At 48.4% G+C, this 24,445-nt stretch overlaps 1 protein-coding gene across 1 annotated transcript in view; it reads left to right on the forward strand.

Moving 5' to 3' along the window:
- TMEM52B (transmembrane protein 52B) overlaps window positions 1-2,719 on the forward strand; it is a 45,603-nt gene extending 42,884 nt beyond the window's left edge. The window contains exon 6 of the mRNA XM_075352328.1: window positions 2,145-2,719. Within this exon, the coding sequence (XP_075208443.1) occupies window positions 2,145-2,353 (209 nt within the window). The 3' untranslated portion in view covers window positions 2,354-2,719. The remainder of the gene's footprint in view (window positions 1-2,144) is intronic.
- Window positions 2,720-24,445: the final 21,726 nt, after the last annotated feature.

Here is a 24,445-nt window from a genome sequence, read left to right on the forward strand (position 1 = left end):
CCATTCATTTAAATGAACGGATGTTTGAAGGAGGCCTTACAGTGACAGGTAAGTATATGAGACGTTAAAAAATCTTATGTACGTGCTGCAAAATATATTCACAACGTAAATTGAGTTACAGATCTGCAGAACGTCAAATTCTGCTGCTGATAGTGGTTTTAATTTTACAGTTTGCTATGCACATTTAACCTTTCTTGCTATCATATCTGCAGTGCTAAATACTGCCAGAGGTCTGTAATAAATACTTTCCATGGGAATGTGGGCTTAAAGAATCTCAATCCTCATTTGAATGAAATTTACTGGTATGGAATTGAATTTCATAAAGATAAGATCAGTAAGGCCACATAAGTAATGGCTCAGTAATTCAGTTATTTTCTCATGTTCTTATGTCTTAAAATTGCCTGGCTTCATTTCTTCATAACCTTAAATAGAAATCTATATAGTTTTTCTTTTGTCAGTAACTTCTATTTAAACAAAGAAGCAGAGATGCTAGTTCCACTGATTGTGACCAGATGAATGATTGACCATATATTTTCTCGAGTATAAGCTGAGTTTTTCAGCTTGTTTTTTTATGCTGAAAACACTCCCCTCGGCTTACTTGAGTGAGGGTCCCACAAAAAATTATTCTCACCAGTCCTCCATTGCTGCGGTGTCCTCTTACCTGCTTCTTGTGGACTGCAGGCACATAGACCCCTCCTATGATCGCGGCTGGTACACAGGGCCGTCGTTGTCGTCAGCGCTTTACTTAAGTTGTTGCGGCGCCGCAAAGCATTCAACTGAAGTAAGCCATACCAACAGTGGCAGCCCCGTGTACCAGCTGCAATTATTGGAGGGGTCTATGTGTCCGCAGTCCGCAAAAAGTAGGTGAGAGGACACTGTAGGCATGGAGGACAGGTGAGAATACATTTTTTTCTGTGTATGTGACCAACAGTATAATAGGGAACAAGTAGGATGACATTATTAAAGGATGGGCACATTACTATAGGGCACAAAGATGGGCACATTACTAGAGGAGACAAGGATGGGCCACATTACTACAAGAGACAAGGATGGGGCATATCACTACAAGGGGTTACAAAGATGGGGCACATTACTACAAGAGACAAGGATGGTGCATATCACTACAAGGGGTTACAAAGATGGGGCACATTACTACAGGAGGCAAGGATAGGTCAAATTACAACAGGGGACAAAGATGGGGCACATTACATCTTATTAGCATCTATTTTTATTTTTTAAATTTTCCAGTAGCTGCTGCATTTCCCACCATTGGGTTATACTCGAGTTAATAAGTTTTCCCAGTTTTTTGTGGTAAAATTAGGTGTCTCAGCTTATACTCGAGTATATCTGATATTCTTTTTTGCAGATTAACTGTCACCAGATTTCATAATACAAACTGTATATATTATTAAATAAATCACTTAGACCCATTTAGGCAGGTGTACTTACTTAGAAAATCAAATCTATCGCAGAATGGCTGTATAATCAATTTTGAAACTTTTCCCTCCTGATATTTCATCACTATGTTGGGGAAACATTTAGGCTACATTCCCACAATGAGCTTTTGGTGAGTTTTTGATACTGCAGGATTTCGGCACCATTTTTGCACCTGCTATATAAATTAGGTTACTTCCATTTTTTTATGGCATTTTTGAGTGCATTTCTTTAACGTTTAATTTTTTATGCGTTTCCGCCAAGAATGTGTGTTTTTTTTTACCTTCAGAGATTTTCTGCATTTAATGGAAGTTTATGGAGAAAATCTGCACAGAAAACTCTGTATACCTGCAAGAGAAATTGACATGGTACAGATTTGAAACACAGACCTCAGGTCAGTTTACGCTAAATAAAAAGCTCCGTGGGCAGGAGATTTCTATAAATCTCATTCACTTTGCTGGAATAGTAAGATGCTTTGTTCAGAAGCAGCGAAAATATGCAGCATTAAAAACTCACCAAAAACTGATTGTGGGAATATAGCCTAAAAAAAGGATTATACAGTCATTCTGACATGGAATTTCACAGTAAGTACACTAGCCTAATCAGGCCTAACATACCCTATTCTATTAACGTATGCATCGTATATTATAACATTTTCTGAGATATTCCCTTTAAATTCCTGATTTGATACTCTGTTCTTCTTTTCCCAGCTCTTCAGTCCGTGTTCGGTCCAGCCGCTCGGAGAATATTTGCAGTGTCTCACACCCATGTACCTCCACCTCAGTTTCCTTATACCGGACCAGAGACCCCTCCATGTTATGAGGAAGCCCTGCACATGAGTAGATTCACCGTTGCTCGGAGCAAACTAACCCCTCTTGCCCCTGTTCCTGAAGAAAGGAATGAAATTCCTATACCATAAAAAATGGACAATGCATAAATACAACTATGATATTGCAAGTGCCAAGTCACACACCAGAATCAGAAAATGTATAATGTGAAGATTGATCAGATTGCCTATGCCACTTTAGTTTATTTCCATTTATTTGTAGTAAATCTTTATTACCTTTCTTTTTAACAGATTTGTCAATATCAGCTTGTTGACAGTCCAGGTAACAACAGAATATTTGCTTTTTTTACAATGAATGAGCAAGATCCTGAAGAAATATTCTACATTTTATAACACTGCAAATAGCCTTTTCAGAGAGGAACTCTGGCGCCACCTATTGGGGTATCAATCCTAAAAGTTAATATCGATCCTTTAACGGGAACCTGACACCAGAATTTTCGCTATTAAACTAAAAGAATTCCCTTATGCAGCTCCTGGGCTGCATTCTAGAAAGGTTCATCTTGCTACTGGCCCCCATTTCAGTCCTAAATAACAACTTTATAAAATATTACCTTTTGCTATGGTAATGAAGTCTGCTGGCCCGGTGGGCGGTCTGCATTTTGTCCGTTATCCCCCCTCCAGCCGCTGTTCGCCATCCCCCAGTGTTCATTTACAGAGATGAGGCTGCTGCCCCCATGTTCTGCAGTGCTCCTGAAGTCTCGCGCATGCGCAGTGGCACTATCGCGGGACTGTGTTTTAGGCCAAAAACACACTTCCGCATAAAAAACGTACGTGTGACACGGTCTGTTTTTCGGGTCAGTGTTCCGTTTTTTTTGGGGCGTTTCTCCAGTACGTATGACATTCGTGTGATGGCGTATGCTATCTGTGTGCACGTGTGGAAAGTCAGTGTATGTGTACATGAAATGTCCATGTGAAATGTCCGTGTGTGTGGTAAAATGTCGTTTGATACATGTCGGCTGACAGCAGACAGAGTTGCACGATGAGAATGAACTCAGGTGAACTTCACCCGACTTCATCCTCATACCGCGGCTCTGTCTGTGTCGCGTACTGATTAGCGGTCACCCGTGAAGGACTCACCGGTGACCGCTAATCCCCTGAGTGACTGAAGTGAGCAGCGCGATTAGCGCTGCTGTCACTCAGGTTACCCACGGCTAGCTGGAGTCCTCCACCCGAGACCACAACTCACCTGTGACTTCATCGCTGTCACTTGGGCGACTTGCTTTCACAGTTGGAGGATCCAGCAGTGGCCGCGAGTTACCTGAGTGACATCATCGCTGATCACGCTACTCATCTCAGTTGCTGCATGGAGCTGACAGGAGCGGCGGTGTTCTTCTGCAGCTCCTGTCACCTTCATGTAGCAGAGCTGGAAGCGACGCTGGACCTCCGTGGATTACGCCGGACATGGATGGGTATTTGGGGCATAATAAATTGGTGAACGAGGGAATTTGTTATTGTTTTTTATTTCAAATAAAGGATTTTTTCACTGTGTGTTTATTTACTTTAACTTGTAGGTTAATCATTGGGGGTGTCTCATAGACGCCTGCAATGATTAATCTTGGACTTATTGGCAGCTATGGGCTGCCAATAACTCCTTATTACCCCGATTGTCAACGCACCAGGGCAATTCGGGATGAGCTGGGTAGAGTCCCAGAACTGTCGCATCTATTGTATGTGGCAATTCCGGGCGGCTGCTGGCTGATATTGTTAGGCTGGGGGGCTCTCCATAACGTGGGGCTCCCCATCCTGAGAATACCAGCCTTCAGCCGTATGGCTTTATCTTGGCTGGTATCAAAATTGGGGGGGACCGCACGCCGGTTTTATAAATTATTTATTTATTTCACTGCACAGTATAGACCCGCCCACCGGCTGCTGTGATTGGTTGCAGTGAGACAGCTGTCACTCAGCGTGGGGGTGTGTTTGACTGCAACCAATCATAGGCGCCTGTGGGTAGGGGAAGCAGGGAACACGAGATTGATTAATGAGCGGCCGGCATTTTCAAATGAATTGAAGCCGCTTATTTTCGGCACAGCTGTTCCTCGCCGTGCTGGTGATCGGGGATTGGTAAGTATGAGCCGGGGGAAGAAAAAGACCGAGCGCCAATGTAAGTATGACTGAGAACAGCAGAAAAAAAGGTAAGTAGACTGACTTTATTATAAAAAAAAAAAAAAAATAGATCGCTCGTTTAAAAACGCACACGGACGAAACGTGCTGAACACGGACATGCTCTGTGTGTCGTCCGTGCAGGCACGGACCCATTAACTTTGGCGGGTCCGTGCCTGTGTGTTGACCGCCAAAAACGGACATGTTGTCCGTGCGGGAAAACGCACACACGTACTTATCACACGGACACACGTTCCATGTGATTTTACGTGTGTGTGCCATCACCCATAGAATAACATGGGTCTCCGTGTCTCCGGTACGTGCAAAAACGTACCAAACACGTACCGGAGGCACGGATGTGTGTTGCGGGCCTTACTGTGTTCTTCGGTGCTCGTCTCCTCTATCGATCGATGATGCTCTTCCCATCTATTTCCGGCACCAGGGAAAGATGGGTAATCGGTAATGTGGATGATATGGCCAGCGCTAGCGCATAGCGGTGGAGGCAGAGGTAAAAGGCGGGCACAAGATTATGGGCGGGTACATAAATGACGCTGGTGATGACATTCACAGCGCCGCCCAAAATCTCGCGCCTGCGCAATAACATCACAGGCGCTCTCGATTTGAACAGTGCTCAGTCCCGCGATAATGCTACTGCGCATGTGCGAGACTTCAGGAGCACTGTGGAACATGAGGGCGGCGGCTTCATCTATGTAAATGAACACTGGGGGACGGCGAACAGCGGCAGGAGGGGGGAGAACAGACGAAATACAGACCGCCCCCGGGGCCAGCAAACCTCATTACCATACCAAAAGGTAATATTTTATAAAGTTCTTATTTAGGTCTGAAAGGGGGGCCAGTAGCAAGAGGAACCTTTCTAGAATGCAGCCCAGGAGCTGCAGAAGGGGATTCTTTTAGTTTAATAGCAAAAATTCTGGTGACAGGTTCCCTTTAACAAACTTGTGTTTGCACCCCCATAGGTGCAAAAGAGGATATCTGATTTAGCTGGATGACAAGTCTCTGTTTGGGGGTCTAAGTGGGAATGTTTCTCCTTGTGGAGAAAACCAAGCTGATGTAAGGACACTTATAAGTCAAGCAATGATCCTCGTAGAATTTACATATGCACATAGCCTCTTCAGAGATGAAGAAGATAGTAGTGTCACCTATTGGGGTAGCAATCCTAAAAGACAATATCGGCCCTTTAACAAGCCTTGTCATATGACTTAAGATTTAGGGGTACTTCTCACATAGCGAGATCGCTGCTGAGTCACGGTTTTCGTGACGCACCAGTGACCTCATTAGCGATCTCGCTGTGTGTGACACTGAGCAGCGATCTGGCCCCTGCTGTGAAATCGCTGCTCGGTACACACAGTGCTGGTTCATTTTTTGGACGTTGCTCTCCCGCTGTGAATCACACATCGCTGTGTTTGACAGCGAGAGAGCAACGATCTGAATGTGCAGGGAGCAGGAGCCGGCGTCTGGCAGCCTGTGGTAAGCTGTAACCAAAGTAAATATCGGGTAACCAAGTGAAGCCCTTTGCTTGGTTACCCGATATTTACCTTGGTTACTAGCGTTTGCCGCTCTCAGGCTGTCAGTGCCGACTCCCTGCTCCCTGCACACGTAGCCAGTGTACACATCGGGTAAATAAGCAAAGCGGTTTGCTTATTAACCTGATGTGTACTCTGGCTAGGAGTGCAGGGAGCCAGCGCTAAGCGGTGTGCGCTGGTAACAAAGGTAAATATCAGGTTACCAAGCGCTTGGTTAGGCTGATTTCACACATCTGGTTTTTGCTGTGCAGCACACTCCGGCTCTGCAGAAAAAATGCAACCGTTTTTTTTTGCCGCCGGTTGCGTTTTTTCCGCATGGACTTCCATTAGTGCCAGATTGTGCCGCACGGCCTTGCGTTCGGTCCGGTTTTGGCCAGATGCGGCACATTTAGCGCATGTGGCGGCCGGATGCAACGTTGCCTGGCACGTTTTTTTGTCTGGCGGAAAAAAACGCATCGTGCCGCATCCGACCGATGCAGCGCTTTTTCCAATGCATGCCTAAGGACGCCGGATGCGGCGCGATGTGGCAAAAACCACATCCGGTCGCCGCATGTGATTTTTTGCACTGCGCATGCACAGTAGTGTGCCGCAACCGGCAAAAACCGGACGGGCCGCATGTAAAAACGTATGCAAAGAATGCGTTTTTTTCGCCGCATCCATTGCATAGGTTTTAGAGCCGGATTTAGCCGCACTGCTAAAACCGCATGTGTGATAGCAGCCTTACCCGATATTTACCTTAGTTACCAAGCGCAGCATCGCTTCCACACGACGTGGCTGAAGGGTGGTCACTGGTCGCTGGTGAGATCTGCCTGATTGACAGCTCAGCAGCGACCATGTAGCGACGCACCAGCGATCCTGACCAGGTCAGATCGCTGGTGGGATCGCTGGAGCGTCGCTAAAGTGTGACGGTACCCTTACAGTTGGATAAGAAGCAATACTAGACACTATTTGCAGACACATATCCGGATGTTTGTTTTCCCATTACGCTTCTTTTCAGAGGTGTCTCACATAGCTAAATCAGATCTCCTGCTTTGCACTAATGAGGAGCAAACACTCCGAAACGTGTGTCTGCAAATTAAGTGTCTAGATTGGCTTCTTATTATAAGTCCTGTGGTAAGGCTCGTTAAAGGGGAGATGAAGGGAATTTTGTTTACTTACCGTAAATTCCTTTTCTTCTAGCTCCAATTGGGAGACCCAGACAGTGGGTGTATAGCTACTGCCTCTGGAGGCCGCACAAAGAACTACACTTAAAAGTGTAAGGCCCCTCCCCTTCTGGCTATACACCCTCCCGTAGGAGTACAGATTCCTCAGTTTTAGTACCAAAGCAAGAAGGAGGAAAGCCAATAACAGTTTCAAAAACAAATTCAATCCGATAACTAGATCGGAGAACTTAAGAAACAACGTGAACAACATGTGCACCCGAAAAAACGAAACCCTAAAAACAGATAGGGCGGGTGCTGGGTCTCCCAATTGGAGCTAGAAGAAAAGGAATTTACGGTAAGTAAACAAAATTCCCTTCTTCTTTTTCGCTCCTAATTGGGAGACCCAGACAGTGGGACGTCCAAAAGCAGTCCCTGGGTGGGTAAAAAGATACCACATGAACGGGCTGTCATACAGCCTCTTCCTACAGGTGGGCCACCGCCGCCTGAAGGACCTGTCTACCTAGGCTGGCGTCTGCCGAAGCGTAGGTATGCACTTGATAGTGTTTGGTAAACGTGTGCAGACTCGACCAGGTAGCCGCCTGGCACACTTGCTGAGCCGTAGCCTGATGCCTCAACGCCCAGGACGCACCAACGGCTCTGGTAGAATGGGCCTTCAGTCCAGATGGAATCTGAAGCCCAGCAGAACGGTATGTGTGAAGAATTGGTTCCTTGATCCACCGCGCCAGGGTGGATTTGGAAGCTTGCGATCCCTTATGCTGACCAGCGACTAGGACAAAGAGCGCATCCGAACGGCGTAGAGGCGCCGTGCGAGAAATGTAAATCCTGAGTGCTCTCACCAGGTCCAACAGATGTAAACCCTTTTCAAATTGGTGAACTGGATGCGGACACAAAGATGGCAAAGTGATATCCTGATTGAGATGAAAGGAAGAAACCACCTTGGGAGAAAACTCTGGAATTGGACGCAGTACTACCTTGTCTTGGTGAAATACCAGGAAGGGAGATTTGCAAGATAACGCCGCCAGCTCGGACACTCTTCGAAGAGACGTGACCGCTACAAGAAAAACTACCTTTTGTGAAAGCCGAGAAAGGGGAACCTCTTTCAAAGGCTCGAAAGGCGGCTTTTGAAGAGCAAGGAGAACCTTGTTCAGATCCCAGGGTTCCAATGGCCGTCTGTAAGGAGGAACGATATGACAAACTCCTTGGAGAAACGTGCGTACTTTAGAAAGCTGTGCCAAGCGCTTCTGAAAGAATACGGATAACGCGGAGACTTGACCCTTAAGCGAGCTAAGGGACAAACCTTTTTCCAACCCAGACTGCAGGAAGGAAAGAAAAATTGGCAATGCAAATGGCCAGGGAGAAAACCCTTGAGCCAAGCACCACGCTAAGAATATCTTCCACGTCCTGTGATAGATCTTAGCTGAGGATGGTTTTCTAGCCTGTCTCATTGTGGCAACAACTCCCTGAGATAAACCTGAGGCCGCTAGGATCCAGGACTCAATGGCCACACAGTCAGGTTCAGGGCCGCAGAATTCAGATGGAAAAACGGCCCTTGAGACAGCAGATCTGGACGGTCTGGTAGTGCCCACGGTTGGCCTACCGTGAGATGCCACAGATCCGGGTACCACGACCTTCTTGGCCAATTTGGAGCGACGAGTATGGCTCGCTGGCAGTCGGACTTGATTTTCCGGAGAACTCTGGGTAACAATGCTAGAGGTGGGAACACATAGGGGAGTCGGAATTGCGACCAATCCTGAACCAAGGCGTCTGCCGCCAGCGCTCGGTGATCGTGAGACCGTGCCATGAAAACTGGGACCTTGTTGTTGTGCCGTGACGCCATCAGATCGACGTCCGGCGACCCCCAGCGGCAACAGATCTGTTGAAACACGTCCGGGTGAAGGGACCATTCTCCTGCGTCCATGCCCTGGCGACTGAGAAAGTCTGCTTCCCAGTTTTCCACGCCTGGGATGTGAACTGCAGATATGGTGGACGCTCTGCTTTCCACCCACGTCAAAATCCGCTGGACTTCTTGAAAAGCTTGGCGACTGCGTGTTCCCCCTTGGTGGTTGATGTACGCCACCGCCGTGGAATTGTCCGACTGAATCCGAATCTGCTTGCCTTCCAGCCATTGTTGGAAGGCTCGCAGGGCAAGATAGATTGCTCTGATTTCCAGAACATTGATCTGCAAGGTGGACTCTTCCTGAGTCCACGTCCCCTGAGCCCTGTGGTGGAGAAACACTGCTCCCCACCCTGATAGGCTCGCATCTGTCGTGACCACTGCCCAGGACGGGGGAAGGAACGACTTTCCCTGTGACAATGAGTTGGGGAGAAGCCACCAACGTAGAGAGTCCTTGGTAGTCTGAGAGAGGGAGACAGTCCTGTCGAGGGACGTCGATTTCCCATCCCATTGGCGCAGAATGTCCCATTGGAGAGGGCGCAGATGAAACTGCGCGAACGGGACTGCCTCCATTGCTGCTACCATCTTTCCTAGGAAATGCATGAGGCGCCTCAGTGAGTGCGACTGGCTCTGAAGGAGAGATTGCACTCCAGTCCGTAGCGAGCACTGCTTGTCCAGTGGAAGCCTCACTATCGCTGATAGAGTATGAAACTCCATGCCAAGATAAGTCAGAGATTGGGTCGGGGTTAGATGAGACTTTGGAAAGTTGATAATCCACCCGAAAGTCTGGAGAGTGTCTAGCGCCACCTTCAGACTGTGTTGGCATGCTTCTTGAGAGGATGCCTTTATAAGCAGGTCGTCTAGGTACGGGATGACCGAGTGACCCTGCGAGTGCAGAACAGCTACTACTGCTGCCATGACTTTGGTGAAGACCCGGGGGGCTGTTGCCAGACCGAAGGGTAACGCTACGAACTGTAGGTGCTCGTCGTGTATGACGAAACGTAGGAAACGCTGATGCTCTGGTGCAATCGGCACGTGGAGATACGCATCTTTGATGTCTATTGATGCTAGAAAATCTCCCTGAGACATTGAGGCTATGACGGAGCGTAGGGATTCCATCCGGAACCTCCTGACTTTTACGTGTCTGTTGAGCAACTTCAGATCCAGGACGGGACGATACGATCCGTCCTTTTTTGGGACCACAAACAGATTGGAGTAAAAACCGTGACCCTGTTCCTGAAGAGGGACGGAGGTCACCACTCCTTCCGCCTTTAGAGCGGCCACCGCCTGCAACAGAGCATCGGCTCGGTCTGGTGGTGGAGAAGTTCTGAAGAAACGAGTTGGCGGACGAGAACTGAACTCTATCCTGTACCCGTGAGATAGAATATCTCTCACCCAACGGTCTTTGACATTTGCTAGCCAAATGTCGCCAAAGTGGGACAGCCTCCCACCGACCGCGGGTGTGGGCATCGGAGACCGCAAGTCAGGAGGACGTCGTTTTGGCAACGGTTCCTCCGGCTGGTCTTTTTGGGCGTGACTGAGACCTCCAAGAATTTGAACGTCTCTGGTCCTTTTGAGTCTTTTTTGACGAGGCGAATTGGGACCTGCCCTGTCCTCGAAAGGACCGATAACCAGACTGACCCCTCCTCTGTTGGGGTTTGTTTTGTCTGTGTTGCGGTAAGGAAGAGTCCTTACCCTTGGAGTGTTTGATGATTTCATCCAAACGCTCTCCAAACAATCGGTCACGAGAAAAAGGCAAATTGGTTAAGCACTTCTTGGAATGAGAATCTGCTTTCCAATGTCTCAACCACAGAGCCCTACGCAAAACAACTGAGTTGGCTGACGCCACTGCCGTGCGGCTTGTAGCGTCAAGAACAGCATTAATCGCGTACGACGCGAATGCCGCCATTTGCGAGGTCAATGGTGCTACCTGCGGGGCAAATGCACGTGTGACTGAGTCGACTCGCGCAAGCCCGGCCGTGATAGCTTGGAGTGCCCATACGGCCGCAAAAGAAGGCGCTAATGACGCTCCAATCGCTTCATAGATGGATTTCAGCCAGAGCTCCATCTGCCTGTCAGTGGCATCTTTAAGTGCCGCTCCATCTTCAACAGCAACCAAGGATCTGGCTGCAAGCCTGGAAATTGGAGGATCCACTTTTGGACACTGGGTCCAACCCTTGACCACTTCAGAGGGAAAAGGGTAGCGTGTATCTTTAAGTCGTTTAGGAAAACGCCTTTCAGGATAAGCGTGGGGTTTCTGGATTGCGTCTCTGAAGTCAGCGTGGTCCAGAAAAGTGCTTAATGTACGCTTAGGGTATCTGAAATGGATTCTCTCGTGTTGCGAAGCTGACTCCTCTACAGGAGGAGCTGGTGGGGAAATATTCAACATCTTATTGATGTTAAATATAAGATCATTAACTATTGCGTCACCATCTGGTGTATCTAGATTGAGAGCGGTCCCTGGATCAGAATCCTGATCAGTTAAGTCCGCCTCATCACCCATAGATTCATCCCGCTGGGATCCAGACCATTGAGATGAATGTGAGGGCCCGTCATAACGAGCCCGCTTAGGCTGCCCGGGGCCATCGTCCGAGTCAGAGTCTTCACCCTGAGGTGTAGATGCCCGTCCCGGAGCTAGGAGCTGAGGGGGACCAGGGGGCAATACATGCACAGTGTCCGTGGCCTGAAGTACAGGCCTAGCTCGCAATGTGTCAAGAATTTGTGACATAGTGAGAGACATTCTGTCAGCAAAAGCTGCAAACTCAGTTCCTGTCACCTGGACAGCATTCACAGGTGGTACACCCTGGGACACGTCCAGCAGAGGTCCCGACTGTGCAAGCGCCGCAGGGGCCGAGCACTGCACACAATGGGGGTCCGTGGAGCCTGCCGGTAGAAAAGTCCCACATGCGGTGCAGGAAGCATACAATGTCTGTGCCTTGGCACCCTTGCGTTTTACGGGCGACATGCTGCTGGCTCTCTGCATGTGAGAGAGTCTATAGCCAAAGGGCGACCAGCGCTATGCAGTACAAAGTATTTGTAGAAACAAAATACTAAGAATACTACGAGCACAAGAGGGGGTGAGCCCTGAGGGCTGCTTACCGCCCGCTGAACAGCGGGTAAGAGGCTGCAGAACTGCCTTGTCTGGGTCTCCCCGGCTCCCCTCTGCAGCTCAGCGTGTCAGCAAGAATGGCTGCCGGCTTCTGTGGAGAGGGGCGGTCCGTGGGAGTTCCCAAACAAAAGTGCGGGAACAGTGTCCCCTCTGTGCTGACTGTGAGGGCTGGAGTATGTAAAAACGACTCCAGCCCTCAGCGCTGATGCACTGGCCAGCGTCCCGCCCCTCTCCTGACTGGCAGGTCTGTGGGCGGGAACGAACGAAAGCAGGCCGCAAAAGCCGGGGACTCGAGTTATCAGCGCGGCCGCCGTAAAAGCGCGGGCCGCGCTGAAGTCCCCGGCGCACCGCAAGTGCCAGCCGCGCCGCTGTTCGAGCGGCCGGCGCCCGAGTTCTAGACGTGGGCAGCGTCCCGCCCCTCTCCTGACTGGCAGGTCTGGGGGCGGGAACGAAAGGAAGCAGGCCGCAAAAGCCGGGGACTGTAGTTATCAGCGCGGCCGCCGTAAAAGCGCAGGCCGCGCTGAAGTCCCCGGCGCACTACAAGTGCCAGCCGCGCCGCAGTCCCAGCGGCCGGCGCGGCCTATTCCCATAAATGTGCCTGTTTCAGCAGAGCTGAATGAGGCCATGGCACAGGCGCCGCAGCGCTGATGTCCCCCGGCGCACTACAACACCCAGCATGCTGCGGTGTGAGCGCCAGATACACGGGGACACAGAGTACCTTGAGGAAGCAGGGCCATGTCCCTGATGTACTCCGCTCCATCCAGCATCTTCTCCAGGGGCTGTAGATGGAGCACGGTCTCTGTGCCTGGAGACCGGTAAATCCCACTTCACCCAGAGCCCTGTAAAAAGGGATGGGGAAGGAATCAGCATGTGGGCTCCTGCCGCCGTACCCGCAATGGGTACCTCAACCTTACAAACACCTCCGACATAAGTGGGGTGAGAAGGGAGCATGCTGGGAGTCTGTATAGACCCTCTTTTCTTCCATCCGACATAGTCAGCAGCTGCTGCTGACTAAAAACAATGGAGCTATGCGTGCGTGTCTGACCTCCTTGCGCACAAAGCTAAAACTGAGGAATCTGTACTCCTACGGGAGGGTGTATAGCCAGAAGGGGAGGGGCCTTACACTTTTAAGTGTAGTTCTTTGTGCGGCCTCCAGAGGCAGTAGCTATACACCCACTGTCTGGGTCTCCCAATTAGGAGCGAAAAAGAAAGTATATTTTAAAATTGCTACTTCCAAGAGCAGCGACACCTATCGGACTGGACCACCCCCTATAAAAGTGTCTTTTATGTTATACAGAGCGGCCTGTGCTCTTATATACAGCATATTAGAATGCTGTATATACAGTTGTGCTCAAAGGTTTACATATCCCAGCAGATTTTTTACTTTCTTGGACCTTTTTCAGAGAATATGAATGATAACACAAAATATTTTTTTCCACTCATGGTTAGTGGTTGGAGTGAAGCCATTTATTGTCAAACTTCTGTGTTCTCTCTTTTTAAATCATAATGACAACCAAAAACATCCAAATGACCCTGATCAAAAGTTCACAAACCCCAGCTCTTAATATTGTGTATTGCCCCCTCTGACATCAATGACAGCTTGAAGTCTTTTGTGGTAGTTGTGGATGAGGCTCTTTATTTTCTCAGATGGTAAAGCTGCCCATTCTTCTTGGCAAAAAGCCTCCAGTTCCTGTAAATTTCTGGGCTTTCTTGTATGAACTGCGAGCTTGAGTCAATGATATTGAGGTAAGGAGACTCAGATGGCCACTCCAGAACCTTCATTTTGTTCTGCTATAGCCAATGACAGGTCGACTTGACCTTGTGGTTTGGAACATTGTCATGTTGGAACGTCCCATGTGCAGCTTCCGGGTTGATAAGTGCAAATTTGCCTCCAGTATTTGCTGATAATGTGCTGCATTCATCTTTCCTTCAACTTTAACCACGTTTCCTGTGCCTTTGTAGCTCACATAACCCCATATCATCAGTGATCCAACTCTGTGCTTTACAATAGGAATGTTGTTCCTTTCATTATAGACCTTGTTGACTCTTCTCCAAATGTAACATTTATGGTTGTGGCAAAAAAGTTCGATTTTGGTCTCATCACTCCAAATTACCTTGTTCAAGAAGTTTGGAGGCTTGTCTCTGTTCTGTTTGGCGTATTATAGTCGAGATACTTTGTGGCATTTGCGCAGTAATGGCTTTTCTTCTGGAAACTCCACGCAGCCCATTTTACTTCAAGTGCCTCCTTCTTGTGCATCTTGAAACAGCCACACCACTAGTTTTCAATGAGTCCTGTATTTCAGCTGATATTATTTGTGGGTTTTTCTTTGCATCCCATACAATTTTCCTGGCAGTTGTGGCTAAAATTTTAGTTAGTCTACCTGATTGTGGTTTGGTTTTTACAGAGCCCCTGATTTTCCATTTGTTAATCACAGTTTGAACACTGCTACCTGGCATTATCAATTCCTTGGATATCTTTTTGTATCCCTTTCCTGTTTTATACATTTCAACTATTTTTTCCCGAAGATCCGTTAACAATTCGTTTGCTTTCCCCATGACTCCCAACCCAGAAACGTCAGTGGCTGGATGAAGATGCAAGAGTCTGTCTGGATCCCAGAAACTCACTCAGCTTTTATGCACACACACTGATTACAAGCAAACAGGTCACATGTGAGGATGTTACCTTTATTAGCCATTCAAACCCATTTGTGTAAACTCCTGTACATATTATCAGGCCAAAATCACCAGGGTACGTGAACTTTTGATCAGGGTCATTTGGATGTTTTTGTTTGTCATTAGGATTTAAAAAGAGAAAACACAGAAGTTTGACAACCAACTACTAACCATGAGTGGAAAAAAAAAAAAAAGATTTTGTGTTATCATTCATATTCTCTGAAGAAAGGCCAAGAAAGCAAACAATCTGCCAGGTTATGTAAACTTTTGAGCACAACTGTAAGAGCTAACTGGTGGTGGCCACAGTTTATAGTCCCCAAATCAGGTGACAGGTTACCTTTAGTTTCCTATGTCTGCAAACTGAGGACATGACTGCCTCCATGTGCCTCTGGTATGTGCTCATGCCTGCTATTTACACGCCCTAGGCTGGTCCATAAATCAAACCTGACCAGTGCATGCTGCAATTTTTTCCAAGCAGACTTGAGGTCCGCATATAAATTAGCCCAAGTGCACTAGATTACATGCTAATGTGACACCCTGGCCAGGCCAGGTAGTCACAAATAGGGCCCCGCATTACACCTGTCCCTCATAGGTAACATACATGCAAACATTTAAACCCTAGTTCCCCCTCAGGGCTTGATGGACACACCAGGGGGCGGAACCAGGTGATTGGAAGACGCCCACCGAGGAGTCTCAGACAGCCTGAGGCGGGAAAGTAAAAACAGAACAAGTCTAGAGTTCAAGTTGGAGAGGTGTGTGGGCTGGAGCTGTGTGCAGCTCCAGCAGAGGAAAGAAACCAATTTGAACAGGTGCCGGGGTAGGAGCCCTGGTACCTTTGGCTAGGAGGCAGACGGCGGTCTCCATCTGCAGGAGCCGGGAAGACGGCTCGGTGAAACTGAGGTGGACTGGGACAGGGTTGTAGCCCGCCGGTACCGACCCGGGGAACCGACTCGGAAACCGGAGCACAAAGGGGGGTACTTAGACCCTGAAGCTAGGTCCAGAAGCTACTGGTGGCTAGCTAATTAACTGAATGCGGCCAGGACTAGAGGTCCTGTCCCACCCAAAGTCTCGACTGAAGGCAACAGCCCAACGGGGGGATAAACGGCCACCGCCACGGCTCAGAGATCCCACGGGCCAGCGTCTGCGGGCAAAGGGCTCCTTAGGCAACAACAAGCCGGGAGCGGACTCCTGAAGTTGCAAGCACAGGCAGTCCACCATCCAACACAGGTGTGGGAGAAAGACAGAGACCACCAGCCGGGTGGGGGACCAGGCCGCTGCCGGCTGCGGTCACCGACCAACATCACTTTGGTTTACCAGAGACTCGTGTGTTTACTAATAGTGAGTACATCAGCACTCTCCGGTTGCCCATCTCCCTGCACCGCCAAACACCCCCAACGGGTCCCGGGGCCACCATCCCTGCCCACGGAGGGGTTAACAACTTCCTGCGTAACATCTCCCCCGGGTGCCCCGTAACTGCAGCGGTGGTGTCCACATTCACTACATCCCGTGGGTGGCGTCACGAACTTAACACGGCTCCGGCCGCACATCTACGTCCCCAAACAACGACCCCCCTTTTAGTTGAAGTGACCGCAAGACCTCCGGGTCCGGAGACCCTCGAACCACCCACTGAAGGTCCGGATCCGAGTGGCTCAGCTGCCGAGCACGGGGCTGTACACTAAGATTGGTCCATATACTGTTCTTGTGCGGCCTGTTGCAACACACGGACCGAAAATATGCTTGTGTGATAAATGTGTGATATTAGCAGCTCTTAATATTATAGTGTAATGGCCCTTAGATTTAGTGGTATATGAAATGTTATCATCTCTGAGTCCCCCAGATGTAGTTTCTCATTATACTGCTTCTCAGACAGGACATATAATTCATAAATTTGCACACTTTACTTTTATAACCCTTGATCTTTTGTACAGCTCAATTAATTATCTAATTTTTATTGCCAGAGAACAGTATTTTGCTTTATTCCCGTTGGAACATTTCTTTAATTAAAGAACGACACTTGTTTTCTTATCAGCTTATTAACAGTCGCTGGGATATCTCAAGAACACATCTATAATATATTCAGGAGTAGAGTTGAGCGGATCGGCTATAATCCGGGTCCGCTCAACACTATTCAGGAGCAAAAGAGCAAAAGGAAAAAATGACCAATGCGTTGCTGACATTACATTAATCAAGGATTTAAGCTCTTTTTTCTATGTTTCACATTTGTAGTTTTGCTAAATCAGAGCCAAAATAGGATCCTGTGAGCCGGTTAAATTCAGACTGCTGTCGCTGTTGCGGGGGTGGCACGGGGCAGCAGTAGTTGTGGGCAAGGGCGAACCCAAGCTGCTGAGAAGTCCTGCAATATCAGTCCACGCCCCATCCATCTCCTCAGTGCAACTAATCACAATAACATACTTCTTCTTCCCATAAGGAGATTCAGACACAGTGTTTTTTCCAAATTGACATTGACACTTTACTTAGGATTTCACACAGTGTTTCTGGAACAGATCCACTGCGGGCACAATTCTTCAACGTTACAGACTGGATATATTTTACTTCCATTTCACAATTTACTGCGCTTTGCTCCCTTGTATCCAGGACAGCTATTAATCTTAGGCCATGTGCCCACGGGAGAACGTTCCTGCAGACTTTTCTACAGGTGTTTCCGCAGTTTCACGCAGTAGCTCCCCGAAATCCACAGCTATCCATTGCTGCGGTATTTCTGTGGAACTATTGCGGTAAATCTGCGGAAACCGTGCAGATTTCCTGCGGAATTCCCGCTCTCTATCTCTATAGTGGAAAGGCAGGAATTCCGCAGATAATTCCGCATGCATAATGGGCATGCAGTTACGTTCGGCTTCAGGAAAACCGCAGCATTTTCTGCAGCCGCAAATACCGCAGCATTGATACAGCACTCCCCAAATCCCATAGAATAACATGGGGAGTGTCTGTACTTGTGTAAACCGCGGATTTATCTGGAAAATCTAGAAAATCCGCAGGTATTTTCTCCCGTGGGCACATGGCCATAGACTACCGTATTTTCCGGATTGTAAGATGCACTTATTCCACAAAAACTGGGGTAAAATGGGGATGCGTCTTACAAAACAGATATGGCTTACTGGGGCGGCGGTGATGGAGCGGGTTCATAGGAAGCAGAGTCACAGGACTGGCTTGGGGGGGGTATCACAGTGGTAGGTTCCAACATTGGGTCACATGTGAGGAAGTTCCATTATTTAGGTACCACAGGAGCTCTCCAAATGCGACATAGCACTTGCTAATGATTGCAGCCAATTGTGTAGTCAAATGGCGCTCCTTCCCTTTCGAGCCTTGCCGTGCGCCCAAACAGTTGATGTCCACCATTTATGGGGTATTAGTGTACTCAGGAGAAATTTCACAATAAATTGTATGATGCATTTTTTCCTGTTACACTTGTGAAAAAAGCTACCTTTTTGAAGTAACAATTTTGTGGTAAAAATTTATTTTTTTTATTTTCACGGTTTAACGTTATAAATTTCTGTGAATCACCTAGGGGTTCAAGGTGCTCACCAAACATCTAGATAAATTCCTTGACCGGTCTAGATTCCAAAATGGGGGTCACATGTGGGGGGTTTCTGCTGTTTAGGTAGCCTAGGGGCCCTGCAAATGCAACCTGGTGCTTGCAATCTATTTCAACCAAATTTGCTTTCCAAAATTCAAATATTGCTCCTTCTATTCCAAGCCCTCCCATTTGAACAAACAGAGGTCGCTGTGGCCTGAAGCAGCACAGGATTACCTTCTGAGATGCTATATGCCTTCCCCCTTGTTGCGGGCAGCGCAAGCCGGATGTAGGGCCTGCTTGTATTTCTGCGGCCCCGGGCTCTATGGTGTTACTTTGCCTTGGGAGTCTCTGGTGGGCCAGGAGATGTGGAATCTCCTGATCTACGGGTTTTACTGCTGGGCCATTAGCAGCTAACAGTCGAGGACCCCAGTGTCCTCATTCCTGCGCTCGGTCCTGGAAAGCTTACACGACAGCTGTCTTACAGCGACCGTTCTCCTTTCTCACCTCTTGTGTTCTGAGGACCCTCTTCCTGTTCCGCTGTCTAACCCCTCCCCAGCCAAAAATGCACAGGAAAGCTCATGCCAACCAGGACTTGAGCTCCCCCTTCTGGCCTGGGTTAGGAAGTGTTGTGTGTGATTGTACCTGACATGGAGATTTTCCCGCTGCTTCCAGGCATAGCATTGACCCCCCGGTGAGAACAACCCCAGTGTGGCTCCCATGACCCCTAGGGTGCCACATTCACCCTTGGATAAATTCAGTACTCCAGGACTGAGAAAACATTTTAAAGAGAAATGAGTACAAAACATTACAAACAATATAGTTTACAAATACAAAACATTTATATTTGTTGACTGTACATTCCTAACTGATTCTATACATCCATCTCCCGATACCGGACCGTTTTTTGACCTAGGTTGTTCCGCTGCGACCTACGCAGAATAAGCCGTAACCTCTCACTATTTGTTAATTCTCCTGACCTAACCGAGCTGCCTATGGTTATGCTGGAAGCAGGCGCTGTGCTTTTGGGCAGGACAGGTTGACTCCCACTATCCCCTAGACTCACCGTGGGCACAACAGATTCACCGCAAGCAAAAGGCAGGTTCCCAAACTCCTCTGCTGGTGTGACATCCGCTTCACTGGCTGGTAGGTCTTTGTGCTGAATTGGAGTTACTGTCGCTGCAGGTGGGACAGCTTGATGGAAGATTAAGACTGGTACTACAACAGCTTGATTCCACTGTGTCCAGGTTTTTGGAAACGCTCCAAGGACAGTTTGGATGGTCTTCTTGTGGTTTAGGCTGGGAAACTTCAGGGCCATCTTTGCCAATCTTCCGCTGGCTGGGGCATACCTTCAGGTGATCCCTTGAAACCGCTGCTGACATTCTTCCTCTGTCCTTACTGATGAATTGGGGCGGCATCACACGCTATGATATATCGGGCGATATGTCGTCGGGGGTCATGGATTCCGTGACGCACATCCAGCATCGTTAGACATATCGCAGCGCGTGACAGCTACGAACGACTGTGAATGAGCAAAAATACTCACCTTATCGTTGCTCGCTGACACGTCGTTCATTTTCATAAAGTCGTCCCTCCTTCTGTGCGACGGACACAGCTTACCTGCATCCAGCCGGCAATGCGGAAGGAAGGAAGTGGGCGGGATGTTACGTCCCGCTCATCTCCACCCCTACACTTCTATTGGGCGGCCGCTGTGTGACGTCGCTGTGATGCCGAACGTCCTTCCCCCTTCAGGAAGAGGATGTTCGCTGCCCACAGTGAGGTTGTTCGGGAGGTAAGTACGTTTGACAGGGTAAACGACTTTGTGCGCCACGGGCAATAAATTGCCCGTGACGCACAAACGACGGGGGCGGGTGCGATCGCTCATGGGATCGCACTATATATCGTCCCATGTAATGCCGCCCTTACACTTTAGGATTGACAAAGTCCGCGGGCAGGATGGTATACGGCTCAGCTTCCCACTGGTCATCCAATTTGTGCACCCTTCGTTTCATCTTTAAGACTTGCTCTCCAGGTGCTAGGGGGGTGGCTGGGGCCATTTGATTGTAGTGCTTCTCCTGTCTCAGACTAACCTAGGATAAACTCTCTTCGACACATGCTTGGACCTTGCGGTGCTGCTGCTGTCGTATAGTGTCCCAGTGAATATCCGGTGGAGCTGCTTCAGGCACCAAGACACCCATGTCCAGGTCTAGGTCTCACCCGCATCAGATAAGCCAGGATACGGTTGGTGGACTTTACCGGGATGTGGTTGTACATGTCCACCAGGCCAGGCAGCTTTTTCGGCCACAGGTTTCTTTCTTCCAAGGGCAGGGTCTTCAGCAAATCTAGCACCACTTGGTTCATCTTTTCACACAGCCCATTGGTTTGAGGATGGTACGGTGTGGTCCTTATCTTCTTACAACTGTACAGGTGACAAAATTCTTGAAACACTTTGGCTTCAAAGGCTGGGCCTTGGTTAGTGAGTACTTGCTCCGGGTAGCCATGGGTCCGACATAAGTATTCCTGGAATGCCTTGGCTGCGGTCTTGGCCGTCTGGTCTTTGACTGGGACCACCACCAGGAAACGGGAGTAATAATCCACTATGGTGAGGGCGTAGACATAACCGGTCTAACCGATCGTGCTAGATGACATACCCAGGTGACAACCATACCATATTTTCTTTACAAAAGGTATTGGGTCGATTCCAACATGACCCGTGGCCCAAATACAGATTTGTCCATAATTGCCAGTAATGGCCAGCCTTTGCCACAGGTGGGCTACAAAAAGGTGACCATCAAAGTGGGGCGAGTAGAGCTGAAATCATAGGGATTAATTGTGGATGTTGACCAGTGGACATGTACGCCAATAGTGACTATCGGCACTAATGTGATAGAGAATTGTTTTTCCGACGTAATCGTTTTATTGCAGCACGTGGCCAAAACTGCCAACATCGGCAACAGCGGTTGTTACAGAAAGAGATAAGGGCCCTGATGCAGAGGCAACAAATTGATTACACTGGGGGAGAAATAGCGTTCGAGTGAGCGACTCCTTTCCCATTGTGGTTCCCCCAAGAAGTGAGATGATAATCTGGTGACTGGTGGCAATAGACCTCCAGGGTCAGGATTATCAAGCTCTCGTAGAACCCGTGTATTCACAGCATAGGCCCAATGTCTTGACACCAAGGGGGGTAGTCGACGTTCGCCAGGGAAAGGTAGCCATACGAATTTTAAATTGCGGGTAGGAGGAGGTTACATTGCCCCGGTATGCCATCGTAGCTAAACTTTTTACCATTAACCACGGTGCCATCGAAGCAGCAGGGCTCTTGGCCCCATCCGATCTGGCGGAGGGAGACGGTCATGGGGGTCCCCTGGCGGAGTGCTGCCAGCAGCTACACATCAGCACCGATTCTAATCCTTCCCACCAAAAACAAGGGGTCCATTGGGTGGTACAGGAATATGAGTGGGCATTCAGTAAAAACCTTATAGGCTTTGGGCAGGTGAAGGGGGTTTAACATCAAATCCCCATCAAGGAACGATACCGCCCAGTGCCCCCGGCTCATTATCAACGGGTCAAAGAGATGTTGCGGGAAATGAAGGAGGCTGGGGTGATCAGAGATAGTTGCAGCCCCTGGGCCACTCCATTAGTCCTGGTGGAAAAAAAAAATGGTACGTTGAGGATGTACGTGGACTGTAGGCAGGTTAATCGCATCACACATAAAGATGCTTACCCATTGCCTAAAATAGAAAAGTCTTTAGCAGCCTTGAAATCTACTAACTATTTCTCTACCCTAGATCTCACCAGTGGGTACTTGCAGGTTCCTGTGACAGAGACAAACCAGAAGACCTTGTTCACGACGCCGATGGGCCTCTGCGAGTTCAACTGTATGCCATTCGGGCTCTGCAATGCACCGGAGACGTTTCAGCAGTTAATGGAGTGATGCCTGGGGCATAAGAACTTTGAAACCGTCCTGCTGTACCTGGATGATGTCATAGTGTACTCGAAGACTTATGAAGACCATCTGCAGCACCTGGCTGAAGGGTTTGAGGCACAGCGATCACTGACCCTCCCCCGAGTTAATGGGTTTCCCCTTCGCCATCATCTCGGGGCGCCATCTGGTCCGGTGGCCAGCCCGGTGGCCATGGGCTGCGGAGTTGTCTGCATGGATTGCACAGCCTTTGCTAGGGTGGCCACGTTATTTGACAGTTATTGGACCTGAAGCCTCAGGTCTGCAGGGAAATCACCAAGGTCTGGGCATCCACCTCCACGATGGTCTGAGCGGAGGGCACCACCTTCGGGTATGTGATGGCGAGGAGTCAGGTTGGTGGAGCGCCATCCGGGGTAGAGTCTCGCAGCACCCGGACGGCCTGGTCCTTGAAGTGGGCAAAGTCCATGTGGGGGTTCTGTAAGGCCAGTATGCACAGCTGGGTTTGGGGGGCATTGGACAGAAGCCCCTCAATGAACTTCTTGGTCAGCATTCGATCCCCATAACGCACACTCCCAGGATCCACTTGTTTTACAGCCATTAGTGCCTCTTGAAAGTTTAAAGCATAGTCCCATACATTGCCCGCTGCTTCCAGTCATAGCCTTGCCCCCCCCCCCCCCCCCCGGTGGGGAGAACAACGTCACTGTGGCTCCCATGACCACAGGGGTGCCACATTATCTCTTGAAAAAGTGGGAAATGTGGTGCTAACGCAACATTTTTGTGAAAAAAATTAACATTTTCAATATAACGGCCTAATGTTACCAAATTCTGTGAGGTACCTGTGCGTTCAAAATGCTCACTATATCCCCAGATAAAAGTGGAGGCAACATAGGTTCAAAATATTAGAAATATTTTTTTATAATGATGATAACCTTTAACAGGAAAGCTCAATTGTGAACAGAAATGTTAGATTTTCTGTCTTATCGTTTCCCCAACATAAGTAGCGCCAGAGGTGTATTTACTTCTGGCAGCAGCTCATTTTCCTTGACAGCAAAAGATCGGAGGTGGAAATTAACACCCATGTTTGTTTTTTTTCTCTCTTGAATAATATCCAAAGGTACGCTTCCTCAACAAAAATACACATGCCACAAATTTGGAAAAAAAAGTATCAAAAGAGAAGTTCCATGTGGATTCCACACAAAAAAGAAAATAAATATAGAATGAGGATGAGGTCAAGCTAAAACGCATCCACTTTGATGGTGCGGTAAAGGCTGCAGAATTTACTAGCGAAAACTCTTCACCAAATGTGCAAAGTGTGATCTATTCTTAGCCTAAGGGGGGATTTACACGTTGCGATATCGCTACCGATATATCGTCGGGGTTGCGTTGTTAGTGACTCACATCCGGCGCCGGTAGTGACATCGCAACGTGTAAATCCTAGGTGCGACGATGAACAAGCACATACAGTTAGGTCCAGAAATATTTGGACAGTGACACAAGTTTTGTTATTTTAGCTGTTTACAAAAACATGTTCAGAAATACAATTATATATATAATATGGTCTGAAAGTGCACACTCCCAGCTGCAATATGAGAGCTTTCACATCCAAATCGGAGAAATGGTTTAGGAATCATAGCTCTGTAATGCATAGCCTCCTCTTTTTCAAGGGACCAAAAGTAATTGGACAAGGGACTCTAAGGGCTGCAGTTAACTCTGAAGGCGTCTCCCTCGTTAACCTGTAATCAATGAAGTAGTTAAAAGGTCTGGGGTTGATTACAGGTGTGTGGTTTTGCATTTGGAAGCTGTTGCTGTGTCAGACAACATGCGGTCTAAGGAACTCTCAATTGAGGTGAAGCAGAACATCCTGAGGCTGAAAAAAAAGAAAAAATCCATCAGAGAGATAGCAGACATGCTTGGAGTAGCAAAATCAACAGTCGGGTACATTCTGAGAAAAAAGGAATTGACTGGTGAGCTTGGGAACTCAAAAAGGCCTGGGCGTCCACGGATGACAACAGTGGTGGATGATCGCCGCATACTTTCTTTGGTGAAGAAGAACCCGTTCACAACATCAACTGAAGTCCAGAACACTCTCAGTGAAGTAGGTGTATCTGTCTCTAAGTCAACAGTAAAGAGAAGACTCCATGAAAGTAAATACAAAGGGTTCACATCTAGATGCAAACCATTCATCAATTCCAAAAATAGACAGGCCACAGTTAAATTTGTTGAAAAA

This window comes from Anomaloglossus baeobatrachus, chromosome 5 (assembly GCF_048569485.1).
Source record: "Anomaloglossus baeobatrachus isolate aAnoBae1 chromosome 5, aAnoBae1.hap1, whole genome shotgun sequence".
Lineage (NCBI taxonomy): Eukaryota > Metazoa > Chordata > Amphibia > Anura > Aromobatidae > Anomaloglossus > Anomaloglossus baeobatrachus.